Below are 13,845 nucleotides of genomic sequence, written 5' to 3'. Positions count from 1 at the left end.
GTAAATGAACTCTGTGGTCTCACTGCGTGTCCTAGAGATCATTACTGTGCTAGTGTGTTGCAAAAAAATCTGCCTAACTGTATACGAAGATATCATGCTAGAAATTAGACTGGAAGTTAAATACCTCTACAGCCTTGGGGCTAAGATTGTTATTAACATTGCTATTCATGTTTATTCATAAAAATATGAACCTAAATTTCTTGAGCTTCTACTAATACTTTAAATTTTTAATTTTAGGCTGGGCATGGTGGATCATGCCTGTGATCCCAGCACTTTGGGAGGCAAGGCAGGTGGATTGCTTGAACCTAGGAGTTTGAGATCAGCCTGGGCAACTTGGCAAAACCCTGTCTCTACAAAGAAAAAAAATTAGCTGGGCGTGGTGTTGTGTGCCTGTAGTCCTAGCTACTCAGGCAGCTGCAGGTGGGAGAATCACCTGATCCCAGGGAAGTTGAGGCTGCAGTGAGCCAAGATCATGCTACTGCACTTCAGCCTGAGTGAATGAGAGACCCTGTCTCAAAATAAAATAAAATTTTAATTTTTAGATTTCTAGACTTAGTTTTGATTATTGTAGGCAACTGTAGAAGTCATCTGCTCATCATTTTTTTCTTTACTTTTTAAACTTTTGTATTGTTTGGATTGACTAGTTTCTATTTTTTTCTCTCTTAATCTGATTTTTAAATGTTAACTTTGATTATACCATTCATACATTGAATTAAGTAGAAAGTTAGAGGTAAGATTACGGAAATTCCAAGAAGAAATGGTTTAAAGGATATGTAGATTCTTAAAAGTAATTTATTGAAATTGTAAACAAATTTTATTCATTTATTATTTAATATCCTTTCTTCTATGAGGTTACTATCCAATATGCTTTTTCTTTCATCTTCCCTTTATCTTTTTCTACACATATAAAGTTTCTTGGGAACACATTGAGTTAATGTCAGGAGAGTACTGTTAGCATTGAAACTGCATGAACAAAGGGTCGTAAATGACACTTTTGTTTTTCTGAAATTCTCTATACTTATATTCATACCAACTCAAGAGATATTTGAAAATGAGACTTGTTTGAAGAAATCTCAATACATTGTTTTATATGCAATGTATATGTGGCACATATGTATATGTTTATGTATATGTGGCACATATATACCATGGAATACTATGCAGCCATAAAAAATGATGAGTTCATGTCCTTTGTAGGGACATGGATGAAATTGGAAATCATCATTCTCAGTAAACTATCGCAAGAACAAAAAACCAAACACCGCATATTCTCACTCATAGGTGAGAATTGAACAGTGAGAACACATGGACACAGGAAGGGGAACATCACACTCTGGGGACTGTTGTGGGGTGGGGGAAGGGGGAGGGATAGCTTTAGGAGATATACCTAATGCTAAATGACGAGTTAATGGGTGCAGCACACCAGCACGGCACATGTATACATAAGTAACTAACCTGCACATTGTGCACATGTACCCTAAAACTTAAAGTATAATAATAATAATTAAAAAAACATTGTTTTATTAAACATCCAGTCTAAAGTTTAATTCTTTTTTGATGAAGGGATTGATGACTTAGAATAAACTTTACTTTCTAGAAGAAACAATAAACTGGATTTTGTGTACATATTATTTTTAAAAATTTCTCTTCAGTTTTCTCTTTGAGGATGGTGAAAGCTTTGGACAAGGTCGAGATAGAAGCTCGCTTTTAGATGATACCACTGTGACATTGTCGTTATGCCAGCTAAGAAATGTAAGAAAGATATTTTGACAGTTCTGCTTTAGTTTTTTTTCTTTAATTAAAACCTTACAGATACACAAGAAATCTTGTATGCCTCTTTGATTTCACAAAATATGGGAGAGCTTCTGTGAAATATGTGCCCCAGAGTAGAATTGCATCTGTACAACTTCAGCTTTATTACCTGATTGTTCACAAAAATGATTTTATCAGTTTATCTTTTCGCCGTCATTGGGTAACTGTTCTCATTTCTTTATTTACCTGGTAACACTTTCTTTTATCAAATTTTAAAAAATTGTTAATCCAATGGTATGGAAAGGTATTTTGCTGTAATACTGATTTTTAATTTCCTGATTATAGTGCAGTTGTAAGTCTTTTCACATATTCTAGCAGTTCACCTACCTCTTCTATGTATTACTAGTTCATATCTCTTGTCAGTTTTTCTGTTGAGTGATTTCTTATTGATTTGAGGACTTTTGAAACTATGTCCCTGATATCATATCTTTGTGAGCTATATGTCATGGAAATATATTCTAATCTGTGGCTTTTCCTTCAACTTTTTGATTCTTTTATTGAATAGAATTCTAAATTTTTATCAGTATTTTCTTTTATAGTCAAATATATTTTGATATATTTTTTCTTGTAACTTATTTAAAGTAATAGCAAGGTTTTAAGTATGTTTTATAATGTTTTTATATATTTCCTTATAAAAGATTTAAATAATTGTTTCACATTTAGTTCTTTAATCCACCTAGAATTTATTTTAGATTAAGTTGTAAGGAAGGTATCCAATATCATATTTCATTGATTAAAAAAATACCCCTTGTCTCAGTACCATATATTGAATAGTTTTCTCTTCACTTTTTTGATCTATAATACCAACTTTTTCTATGTATATGGATATGTTTCTGGGCCTTGATATTCTGATTTGTTGGCCTGTTTTTCTAATTTTAGCAAATACCACATTGCCTTAATCTGTAGTTTTATGTGAACTGTTGATATCTAGCAAGGGAAGACCTTCAGTTTTTTTGTCCTCAAAATGGAGTAGGAGCTCTTTAACATCTTCCTCTACTAGCTGATTTTTATAATCATCATAAAGAACTTCATAAAAAATTATAGGGTTTTGATTGACATTGCATTGAATTGATAAGTTAATTTGTAGAGAATTGATGTATTTAAAATGTAGGGTTTTATTTCTTGAACATGCTTAAATAAATATGTCATTTATTTGTCTTATTTTATATAACAATTTTATTTTTAATGTCTGTATATCAGTTATCAGATTTATTCCTAAGGTAATTTATTATTGCTCTTGTATATAGAATATATATATATATATGTTAAGTATGAGTATGATTTTTTCCAACATTTTATTATAAAAATTTTTAAACAGAAAAGTTGAAAAGCATTTACAGTGAACAACTTACCACCTAGATCAAGCATTGATATGATCTATTAGCAAAATCAAGTCACACCTATTCATTGACCTATTATGTATAGCTGTTTTGTTCTGCATTGGCAGAATTGAGTAGTTGCAATAGAGACTGCATGGCCCACAAAGCTAAAAATATTTGTTATATGGCCCTGCGTAGAAACAGTTTGCTAATCCCTGACCTAGATTCTATAATTAACATTTTACATGCTTTATCACATGTCTGTCTATCTTTCTAGCTATTCATCAATCCATCATATTTTTTGTTCTTGCATTTCAAAGTAAAATGAAGACATTACTACAATTCAGCTTACACATTAGAGTTTAAGATTTGTTTATAGTTCTTTTCTAGGCAAAATTTTCATATAGTAAAATGTATAGATCTTAAGTATACCAGTAGATGAGTTTAAAATATACATCAATAATATTTTTTCATGTAGTAAAATGTACCAAATCTTAAGTATACCAGTAGAGGATTTTAAAAAATAAATCAATAGGCCGGGCGCGGTGGCTCACGCCTGTAATCCCAGCACTTTGGGAGGCCGAGGCGGGCGGATCACGAGGTCAGGAGATCGAGACCATCCTGGCTAACACGGTGAAACCCCGTCTCTACTAAAAATACAAAAAATTAGCCGGGCGTGGTAGCGGGCGCCTGTAGTCCCAGCTACTCGGGAGGCTGAGGCAGGAGAATGGCGTGAACCCGGGAGGCGGAGCTTGCAGTGAGCCGAGATCGCGCCACTGCACTCCAGCCTGGGCGACAGAGCGAGACTCCGTCTCAAAAAAAAAAAAAAAAAAAAAAATCAATAATATTTTTAAAAATACCATTTCAACTACTGTTTTGTGCATGATTAGTAACACAATTGATTTTTTTATGTGGATTTTGTGTCAGTCAACATTGCTGAACCTATTCTTTTTTAAATAGTATGTCTATAGATTCCCTGTGGTTTTCTTTGTGAATTAAGGTAGGGTTTTTTCCTTCATTTCCAATTCTTATCTACTCACTTCATCTTTTCTCATTATTTTTGCTGAGCGTCTATAACACTATTGAATAGAAACAAATAGTGGGCACTCCTGTCTAATTTCTGGTTTTAAAAGTTTGCTTTTTATATTTCATAATTAAGTATGATATTTGTTGCATTGAGTTATAGAGGTCTTCTATTCTTAGTTATAAGTTTTGTTATGAATGGGTGTTGAATTTCACTGAGTGTTTTTACTGTATCTATTGGGATGGTCATATGCTTTTTTATGTATTATGTTAATGGATTTAATTATGTTGATGGGGTTTTTCAATGTTGAGCCATGTTTATATTTCTGGGATAAACCCAAACAGATCATGATTTCATTTTTCCTTTTTTATACATTTGTGTTTTGATTTTCTAATATTTTGTTTAGAATTTTTGCATTTCTGTTTCTATTTGAGATAGGCCTGTGAGTTTCTTTTCTTTTACTGCACATGCTAGTTTGGTATCAGGTGTATACTAGTCTCATAAAATAAATAGGAGAGTGTTGCCTTTTTTTTTCTATTTTCTGAAAGACTTGATATGATTACATGTATCTATTTCTTGAATGTTTCATGGGAGTTAGCTTTAAAACCATATTGTAAGGGCTCCTTATCCCTATTTGGGTGTAATCATTACTTCAGTCTGCTTAATGGTTATAAGTTTACTCAGGTTGTTTATTTTGTTTTTAAATCATTTTCTAAAGTTATATGTTTTAAGGCCTTTAAACTTGCTCTTCCCACTGCCTGTAACACTCTTCCGGTGCTTCCATTTCTTTACATTCTCTGCTAAAATGTCACCTATTGGTGGGCTTTTGTTGGCCATCCTTTATAAAATAGCAACACCACACCTATCCCTTGTATTCTTTATCCTGTTTTGTTTTTTTCCTCCATTGTACTTCTCTTCATTTGATGTGTTATATGTTTTCTTCCTATATAATAACTAAATGAAGGAATGAATCCTGTTATTATGTAGAAGCCCTATTAATATCATAGTAAAGTATAGGGGAGAAGTATTTTATAATCTTATCATTAAGTCCCAGTTTTTTAGTGAGCCTGTGTTCCTGGGCTGTGACCTTCACAAGGCTTCTCAGCTTCTCCCACTCCTCCTCCCCAACATGAGACAGGAAAGCTAGAGGGGCTGGAGTTGGGTATTTCTGTTCCCCTACATCAAAGACTAGAGTGGACTGGAGTTGAATATTTCCTTCCCAAGTTGGTTAGATTTCTGTAAAACCCAAGTTAGTTAAGACCTGACGGAAGAGTTTCCCTTTAAGACAGGCCTCTCAAGGAAAACAGAGTACTCTGGCTGTATTTCAGATTGGTTACTTTCCACCTCCCCCTGCAGGAAGTCAAGGGTATTTTTCTCAGATCTTCACCCTGAGAACCTGGTGGGACCTGCGGAGGTTAATCTCATGGAAGCAAGGAAGGCAGATTGGTTACTTTCCACCTCCCCCTGCAGGAAGTCAAGGGTATTTTTCTCAGATCTTCACCCTGAGAACCTGGTGGGACCTGCGGAGGTTAATCTCATGGAAGCAAGGAAGGCAGATTGGTTACTTTCCACCTCCCCCTGCAGGAAGTCAAGGGTATTTTTCTCAGATCTTCACCCTGAGAACCTGGTGGGACCTGCGGAGGTTAATCTCATGGAAGCAAGGAAGGCCTCCCTAAGGCAGGGCCTCCAGAAGTTTTTCTCTCTCGTATTAGTCTGTGCTCAGCCTGCAAGTATTAGATAATTACCTTTTAATTGATCTTAACAGACTCCAGCAGTGGCTCTGTTCCTGTTGAGCTGTGATTCCCTGTATTCGAGGGTCCCTCCAGCTTTGAGGACATCACAATGCTCTGATTCTGACAGATGTGAGATGAGTTCTTGATTTTCAGTTTGTTCAGCATTTTTCTTGTTAGAGGAAGAATGATGCCTTCTAAGCTGTTTATATTTTGTATAAGAAAGTGGAAGTCCTAGCCTTTTTATTTTTAACCATTCATAGCCAAAGCTGAAATAGGTACCTATCCTTGTTTTCTGTCTAAGCTAGCAATTCCCCTAGTTTTTTCTTTACGTGGCTTTAGAAGGGTCTTCTGCATTCTGAAGGTCTGTTATGTAGGTTCCCAAACCCTTATCCCATTATGGCCTAAATCTCTAGACCACAGTTATTAACTACTTTCTCTCTAGGCCTGGTTTTATATCTGTTATCACTGCATTTTCCTTATGTTTTAAAGCTTATCTAACCATTTAATATTTTACATGTTATGTAGTAGGAGAGTATTAGAATCTCTTGTCTGCCATAATGCCAGCAACAGAAAATTAAAATATATAATTATTCCTACTCAGTACTCTGAATTTATAATCTCTTTGAAAGAAAGGATGTGGAAAGTAACAAAATAAGTAACAATACTCTGCAGCGAACAATAAATTACATCCAAAATATATGATTCCAGCTGATTTTGTTTTGCTCTTAATTTGTTTCTTCAATTTAAATATAATCCAAGTTAAATGAATGTAGGCTTCAAATCTAAATGTCTCAATTCCTTTACAGTTCTACTTGTGAAATTTAAAATTCTCTTCTTCTGTAGTTATTAAGAAATATTAATTTGCTGAATCTTAAAATGATATGGAAACCATATAATAATTTTTATCTTTAGTGTTTTCATTCACCTTTTAAAAATCCTAATGTGCTAAGTTTTTATTTAGAAAAGACAGACAAGATACTTAATTAGATAAAATCTATGACATACAGTATACTGAAAACTAATCTTTAAAAAGATTTATGTGTATTAATAATGCAGTAAAACTTGGGAAAATTTTATTTCTTTACTTAAAATTTTAATATATGAAAGATACACCTAAAGGTTTTTTAAAATAGGATAAGTACATAGCACATTGATTTTTAGAGTAGAACCAGGCATAAATTCAGTGTTTGCTGAATTCTTAGTTTGAGTAAAAGATTTTTCTTAAGCTTTAAAAATTCTGGGAATAACTCACATGGGTGCACAAAGACTCTAATCAACAGAAGATCAGTGCTTGCTGCACACACAGCTTGAATTTCTATGTCAATCCCCATAGGAGCAGACATTCTGCCTTCAAGTTGGAAGTTGAACAGCAGAGCAGCAGGCAAGATGGCATTAACTTTAATCACCTTGCTTAGGATGTGGTTAACATTTTACTTTACTACTGCCTTCCTGCTTATGATTTTGAAGAATACCTGTAATCCTGTCAGGGTTGTTATTTGGAACAACATTTATTAAAATGATTTTGTCATTAAGTGAACTCTGTCCATTGATTTATTAGCTATTTGAATCATACACGTTCAAAGTATGATGTGAGAAATATTTTGGAATCCTTTTTCTAGCACCTTTCTTTTTGACTTAGTTTGTATTATGCCAAAGCAAAAATAAATCTAAGTTGTTCTTTTAGTATATACATGGCTATATAGTACCTCTTTTTAATCATCTTTCTTCATATAACTTAAAATTTTTTTCCTATTCATTAAGTTTTATACTAGTGCTAGTAATTCTGAGTTCTGTTTGGAAAATATATCATGATAAGTGTCTAACATTTATGAGTGATACCTATAGATAAGAAAAAAATAGTTGTTTTTCACAGCCAAACCTTAATCAGTAGGGGCATTGTATGCTTGCATGTTTATGGTAAGAACTGATTTTTAGACTCTATTTTATACTTTTCTAGGTCCCTTTATAAATTTATAGTTGTTATATTACTTGTCTTTTTAAACACAGATCAGGGTTTCTGCCCAATATGTTTATACATAAATATTTTGTCTTTAAATACACAGAGATTGAAAGATGTTGGTGGAGAAGCATTTTACCCATTACTTGAAGATGAGTGAGTATATGTAGTCTCATTTTAGATTTATTTTTCTTTCTATTTATATTAGATTTATAAGAATTTTATACATTTTCTTTGAAAAATGTTTCCTAAATAGAAAATAATAACCTGAGGTTTTGGTTTATTAAAATTTTGTGCTTTTTCTGAAATCACTGTCGGTAGAGTTAGGAGAAAAAAAGAAAATTTTGTACCTTTTGTCCATTTTTTTTTTTTATTGCTTTTGTTCTCTTTTACAGCCAGTCTAATTTACCTCATTCAAACAGCAATAATGAGTTGTCTGCAGCTGCCACGCTCCCTTTAATCATCAGAGAGAAAGATACAGAGTACCAACTAAATAGAATTATTCTCTTTGACAGGCTGCTAAAGGTATGGATTCTAAAGTATAAAGTGTTAACAATAGCCCATATGGAATTTTTTAAAAATTTTTTCGATAATTCTTAGGGAATCTTGAGTAATAAGAAGATTAATTTTTATGACCTATCTTGTTCAGTTAGCTTTCTTTAATTTTAAAAATGATACATGTTCTTAGTAAGTAAAATTAAAAAGTAAAAACAAGGTGTGGTAATATATGCAAAATCATGTTGAAAAAGGAATAATGTCTTTATTTTTTAAAAGAAGACTTAAAAGTCAACAGGAAAAACATCAATATTGAAACAGAGAAATGGATAGAGTACATAATATAAATACAGCTAGTAAATCTATGCAAATTGTTCATCTTCACTAGAAATGAAAAAAATACAAATTAAAATAGGAGTGATTTTCCATACTGCATTAGCAAAGTGAGCACAGATGCAATGATATTGGAACTCTCATTCTGTTGGAATAAATGTGAATGTACTGAAACATTTTGTAAAACAATTTGAATGCATATATCAAGAACCTTAACAACATCTGTTGCCTTTGTCCTATTAATACTCTTCTAGAAATTTCTCCTAAGACAAATTTATAAAAGTATAAATTTATATGCAAAATGCGGAAGTACTCATAATAGTAGCTTATAGTTATTGATTACTTCTCTATCACCACGTTTTTAACAGAGTGCTTTACCTGCATTATCTTATTTAACCCGTATGAGACTGGTACTATTATCCTCCGTCTGACTCACTTAAAATCCCCCCAGAGCATCAAATAGAGAGGAAGGATTAAAAATCAGGTAGAATCAGCTGCTCTTCTTAATTATATAATACGAGTTTTTCAAGGTGTTAGGGATTCATTCCACTGCTTATGTATGTGTATTAATAACACCAGACACAATAATTGCACATACTTTGAAATTTATTGCAAGTCACTTAAGTTTTTTCATGGGTATATTCAGAACTGTCTAGACTAAAAGATGGCACTAGGTAATTTGAGACGTTTTCATTTCTTTTTTGATATCATAGGCTTATCCATATAAAAAAAACCAAATCTGGAAAGAAGCAAGAGTTGACATTCCTCCTCTTATGAGAGGTTTAACCTGGGCTGCTCTTCTGGGAGTTGAGGTAAGGAAAAAAGAAAAGGTTAGAAGCTGATTAATTATGCAAAGAAAGGATGGAGAAGGAGAGTGCTTTCCAAATATATATTTTTCTAGTTATTAGAAAATTATATAGTAAAATGTAAGCATTAGAATATTTGGCAATTTTAAGTGGAAAGAATATAGGAAAACAATAGAATAGAAAAATATAATTGAGGGTTTATTAGATTATGCTATTTAATGTTTCGTTTAATAGTGGTCACAGAAAATGTTTTGATTATTACCATAGAATATTTTAAGAATATATATCAGTTATAAATGGGTAGTCCTGCTTATAAAGTATGCTTGTTATAGAATATGATTATCTGTTTATAAATGGTTCTGTCTAAATTTGGAGAAATCTTTCCATCTAATCTGACTTGTCAAAATCACTAACATAATTTAGTGACTTTTGGCACACCTGTTCCACCTGGACTATGCTACCAAGAGAAATAGCACTTTCTCTGTGGTTGTGAGGAAAGGAGATGTGTCACAAATTATGGTGGCCTGCAATACTAACAGAGAACTCCGATGACATCAATCATAATAATGGGCCAAATTCTTGCCAGATTTTTTTCATTTCTTGTCAATTTCTTTGTCATCTTGTCTTCTTATATTCTCTTATAGATAATTATCCTTCCTTTTTAAAGAATTCCAGTCTGGAATGGTGGCACATGCCTGTGGTCCCAGCTTCTTGGAAAGCTGAGGCAGGATTACTTGAGCCCAGGAGTTCGAGGCTGCAGTGAACCTTGGTTGTGCCACTGCACTCTAGCCTGGGTGATAGAACTAGACCCTGACTCTAAAAAAAAATTTTTAGAAATCCTCAACTATTTTTAATCCTTTTCAATCCTCTGTTTGAAGAATTTCCTTTCTTCATTCCTGATTCCCTTGATAAGAGTCTACAAATACCTTTGAGTTTAGTTGGTTACTTTACAAGAATGCCAATTGTTCAATATCATACATTAATCATTAGACTTGTAGAACAATATAATGCTAAAGTTCGAGAGGACTTCAGGTATCAGGTTGTCCAACTCTCATTAAATGAATGTCTCAAAGAAGTTGATAATAGCCGATATTGGAGTTTGAACCCTACTTCCTGGCTCTTTCTCTACCATGATAATAAGCCAGAATAATAATATTTTTTTCATGCTTGGTCCTATAGAACATGACCAAAATTTGTAGTCGTTCATTCAGTTATTTCTAATTTTTAACAGTCTAACTGAAAAACGTAAATGACCTCTTTAGGCCCTAATGATTCTATCATGTAATTATAGATATAACATAACAAGGTTGTGTTATGTTGTAGGGTCTGGGAGGTTGGCCAAACATACTTACTAGCTAAGTAATTAATCCATGACATTTATGTTCTGGTATGTATAATTCAAGAGTTTGCCTCAGCAAAATGGCAAATTGTCACTTATCAGAGACCTTCATCACAGATTGTCAAAGACTCAGAGAATTTCTCTTAAGATGAGTTCTACCCTGGGTTTGAATGTGCTTATCTGTAGTTGGGTAGGTTTCCAAAGATAGATATTTGTAAAAAATAGATTTCTCTATATTACTATTTGTATTAAGGATATGATAAATTAATATATCTTCTTTTATTTTTTGCAGGGAGCTATTCACGCCAAGTACGATGCAATTGATAAAGACACTCCAATTCCTACAGATAGACAAGTATGATTTAGGTTTTCTTAAGCAACCTGAGATAATTCTGCCAAATATTTAAATTTTAGGAAGGAGCATGAAGAAAGCCTCTTTCTCTCATGAATACAGAGACACTGCTGCATACATATATTGTTAGAGAAACCATAACTCTTATGCTTATAAATTAGTAAGAACAATACCTTAAAGGACTTTAGGTCAAGTTACCTTTTTAAAAATACTGTAGTTCTTCATCTGAAAAATTTGCCCTTCATTTGGACCAGATTATAAAGGAAAATATTTTTGAAAAGTATATTAACACATACATACCTTTCAAAAGAAATGGTCTGATTCTTCTGTTTAGGTATACATACAACTTCTTTAGTCTTTCCATAAGATCAATTAAAAAATTCAAAAAATTAGGCACTTAAGAAGTTGGTCTGTTTTGAAATTCATATTATAGCTTCTCCTTTTCCTTATTTAATGAACAAGGATTAAGGGTTTATTGCTGATTACACAATTACTGTTTCACCTTATTATTTTGCTATTTTAACAGATTGAAGTGGATATTCCTCGTTGTCATCAGTACGATGAACTGTTATCATCACCAGAAGGTCATGCAAAATTTAGGCGTGTATTAAAAGCCTGGGTAGTGTCTCATCCTGATCTTGTGTATTGGCAAGGTAACTTTTGTAGTCATTAAAACTCCTCTGGAGTATTAGAAAATTGTTGCATAACTGACATTTAAAAAAATTAAAATATCTAAACATCCTTGTCTTTGGGAAAAGTCAATATTGACGCTCTGATTCATTTTTTGAGAGGTTTACGTCCAAACATTTTTAAAAATCTTTGTCTAAATCCTAGTAGATATCATTAAAAAACATAATATTTAGTATGCAAGTTGATTAGCAAAGCAGAAAGAATATTTGGAGCTGTTGTGATCTTTGTGGATACATTTTTTAAACGCCTATGCAAATTGTTAAATCAACTGGGGCTAGTTGAGATTCTTATAGTTAATGATTTCTAATTTATACTTACCATGGCTATTAGCACTTAAAAATAGGCTATCATCCTAAAGTCCTCATTTTATTAATTGTCTTTTTTTTCTTATATCTTTAATGGTTCATATCTTCTATTTTTAGCTTTGCCATTATTATTTTTTGTGTTTGATAAAGAATGAGAAACCCATTCCAACCCTATTTTTGAATGTGTTGTTGTAAGTGGCTACTTTTATATTTCAGTTCTCTATTTCTTACTGACCATAGTTTAAATAAAGCTGTTATTTTTCTTAGCTCTGTGTATTTCAGAGCTATTCTATATCCTCCTAACAGTTGTAGGTAGATTTATGTACATTCTTTCAACATGACAATACATGCATATCATTATTATCAATAAAAGAAATGTCATATATTTGGAAACCACTTCACAATTTTTAAAGAATTTTTTTTCATAATCCCAAAGAAAAACAACATAGGCAAAACTCCATGTCCTAGATGAGAAAATATGCCAGAAGATGTTAAGTAATTGCCAAGATTGTACATTTAGAGTCAGAGATGGGACAATATCCAAAGCATTGTAACATTCTTACATTTTTCTATTATTGTATTTCTCTTTTCAACTCATAATAATATAGATAATAATAACTGATTCATATTGGACACATACTGTGTGCTACACTATCACTCACTCCCCACAGTAACTCATGAAGTAACATATTTCTGGATGGATAATACTTCTAATGTTTAATCTACTTGGAGGTAATGCAAAGAATTGAATAAGGTATATATCTTCAATTCTACTAGATTATATTTATTTGACTTCTTTCTCCCAACCCCTCTGTGTTAGGTCTTGACTCACTTTGTGCTCCATTCCTATATCTAAACTTCAATAATGAAGGTAAGCCTCTTTAACATTTAAATAATCATTGCACATAATATTCTAAAATATTTGATTCAGACATGAAAGGTTTTTGTTTTTGTTTTAAGGTTCTTATTCTCTCCCTGGTAGATTTCTGTGAAATAATCTATTATAGACTCATTTTAGAGATGTGAAGGATTAATTTATTACTGGAGAGTTTCAGTTATGCTAAAGCTATTACTAGAAATTTAGTGGAATTTGATTATTCTAAATTCTTTAGAGATTAATTTTTGTCTAAGTATACTTTCTAAAGAATTTGTAAAGAAATCAATTATGGTGGCACTTTTCCATAATCTTGCATCTCCAAAGCCTATCATTTTGGATACCTCTTCCTTAATGAAGACTTTTCTCATTCTCCTTCTTCAGCCCATAAAGCACTTTGTATTTATAAAAATTTATCTTGTGTCTATCTTGTATTCTAATACTTATATACTAATGTTGTAATATTTTTTGACAGCCCTTTTTCAATGGCAGGTTTTTTTTTTCCTGCCCTTCTGCAATAACTTTATTATTGTAGGCTTTTCAATAAATACTAAATTCGATTAACTCCAATCCCTGAAATCACATATAGAGTGTGTTACTATATATAGCTTGAATGTCTAGATGCCTTATCTGACGATCTCCCTATTTTCAGATTCTATTTCATGACCGAATTTGCATCGGTTTCTGGAATTAAGTAAAAATAGCATAATCCCAGAGAAATGAAATTTTACTCTTTGAATTGTTTTTAAAATACTCTGTTCTGTGAAATTCTCACTCATTAATCTAGACTAGAGTTTTTTACTGTG

At 32.4% G+C, this 13,845-nt stretch overlaps 2 protein-coding genes across 11 annotated transcripts in view; one reads left to right on the top strand and one right to left on the bottom strand.

Moving 5' to 3' along the window:
• Positions 1–5,946, bottom strand: part of AIMP1 (aminoacyl tRNA synthetase complex interacting multifunctional protein 1) — a 109,499-nt gene extending 103,553 nt beyond the window's left edge. For both annotated transcript variants that reach the window (XM_063808992.1, XM_003310404.7), the window contains exon 1: positions 5,901–5,946. The gene's annotated coding sequence lies outside the window, so the exon portion shown is untranslated. The remainder of the gene's footprint in view (positions 1–5,900) is intronic.
• Positions 1–13,845, top strand: part of TBCK (TBC1 domain containing kinase) — a 277,680-nt gene that overhangs the window by 72,267 nt on the left and 191,568 nt on the right. For all 9 annotated transcript variants that reach the window (XR_010156332.1, XM_016951969.4, XM_001170662.7 and 6 more), the window contains 7 exons: positions 1,653–1,752; positions 7,952–8,001; positions 8,241–8,370; positions 9,387–9,485; positions 11,111–11,173; positions 11,697–11,823; positions 12,986–13,036. Coding sequence is in view for 8 of the 9 variants with exons in the window: in XM_016951969.4 (XP_016807458.1) it covers positions 1,653–1,752; positions 7,952–8,001; positions 8,241–8,370; positions 9,387–9,485; positions 11,111–11,173; positions 11,697–11,823; positions 12,986–13,036 (620 nt within the window). In the remaining variant the exon portion in view is untranslated. The remainder of the gene's footprint in view (positions 1–1,652; positions 1,753–7,951; positions 8,002–8,240; positions 8,371–9,386; positions 9,486–11,110; positions 11,174–11,696; positions 11,824–12,985; positions 13,037–13,845) is intronic.

This window comes from Pan troglodytes, chromosome 3 (assembly GCF_028858775.2).
Source record: "Pan troglodytes isolate AG18354 chromosome 3, NHGRI_mPanTro3-v2.0_pri, whole genome shotgun sequence".
In the NCBI taxonomy this organism is placed as follows: Eukaryota; Metazoa; Chordata; class Mammalia; order Primates; family Hominidae; genus Pan; species Pan troglodytes.
Note: the sequence above shows the minus strand (reverse complement) of the source record. Positions and strands in the feature narration are given on the sequence as shown.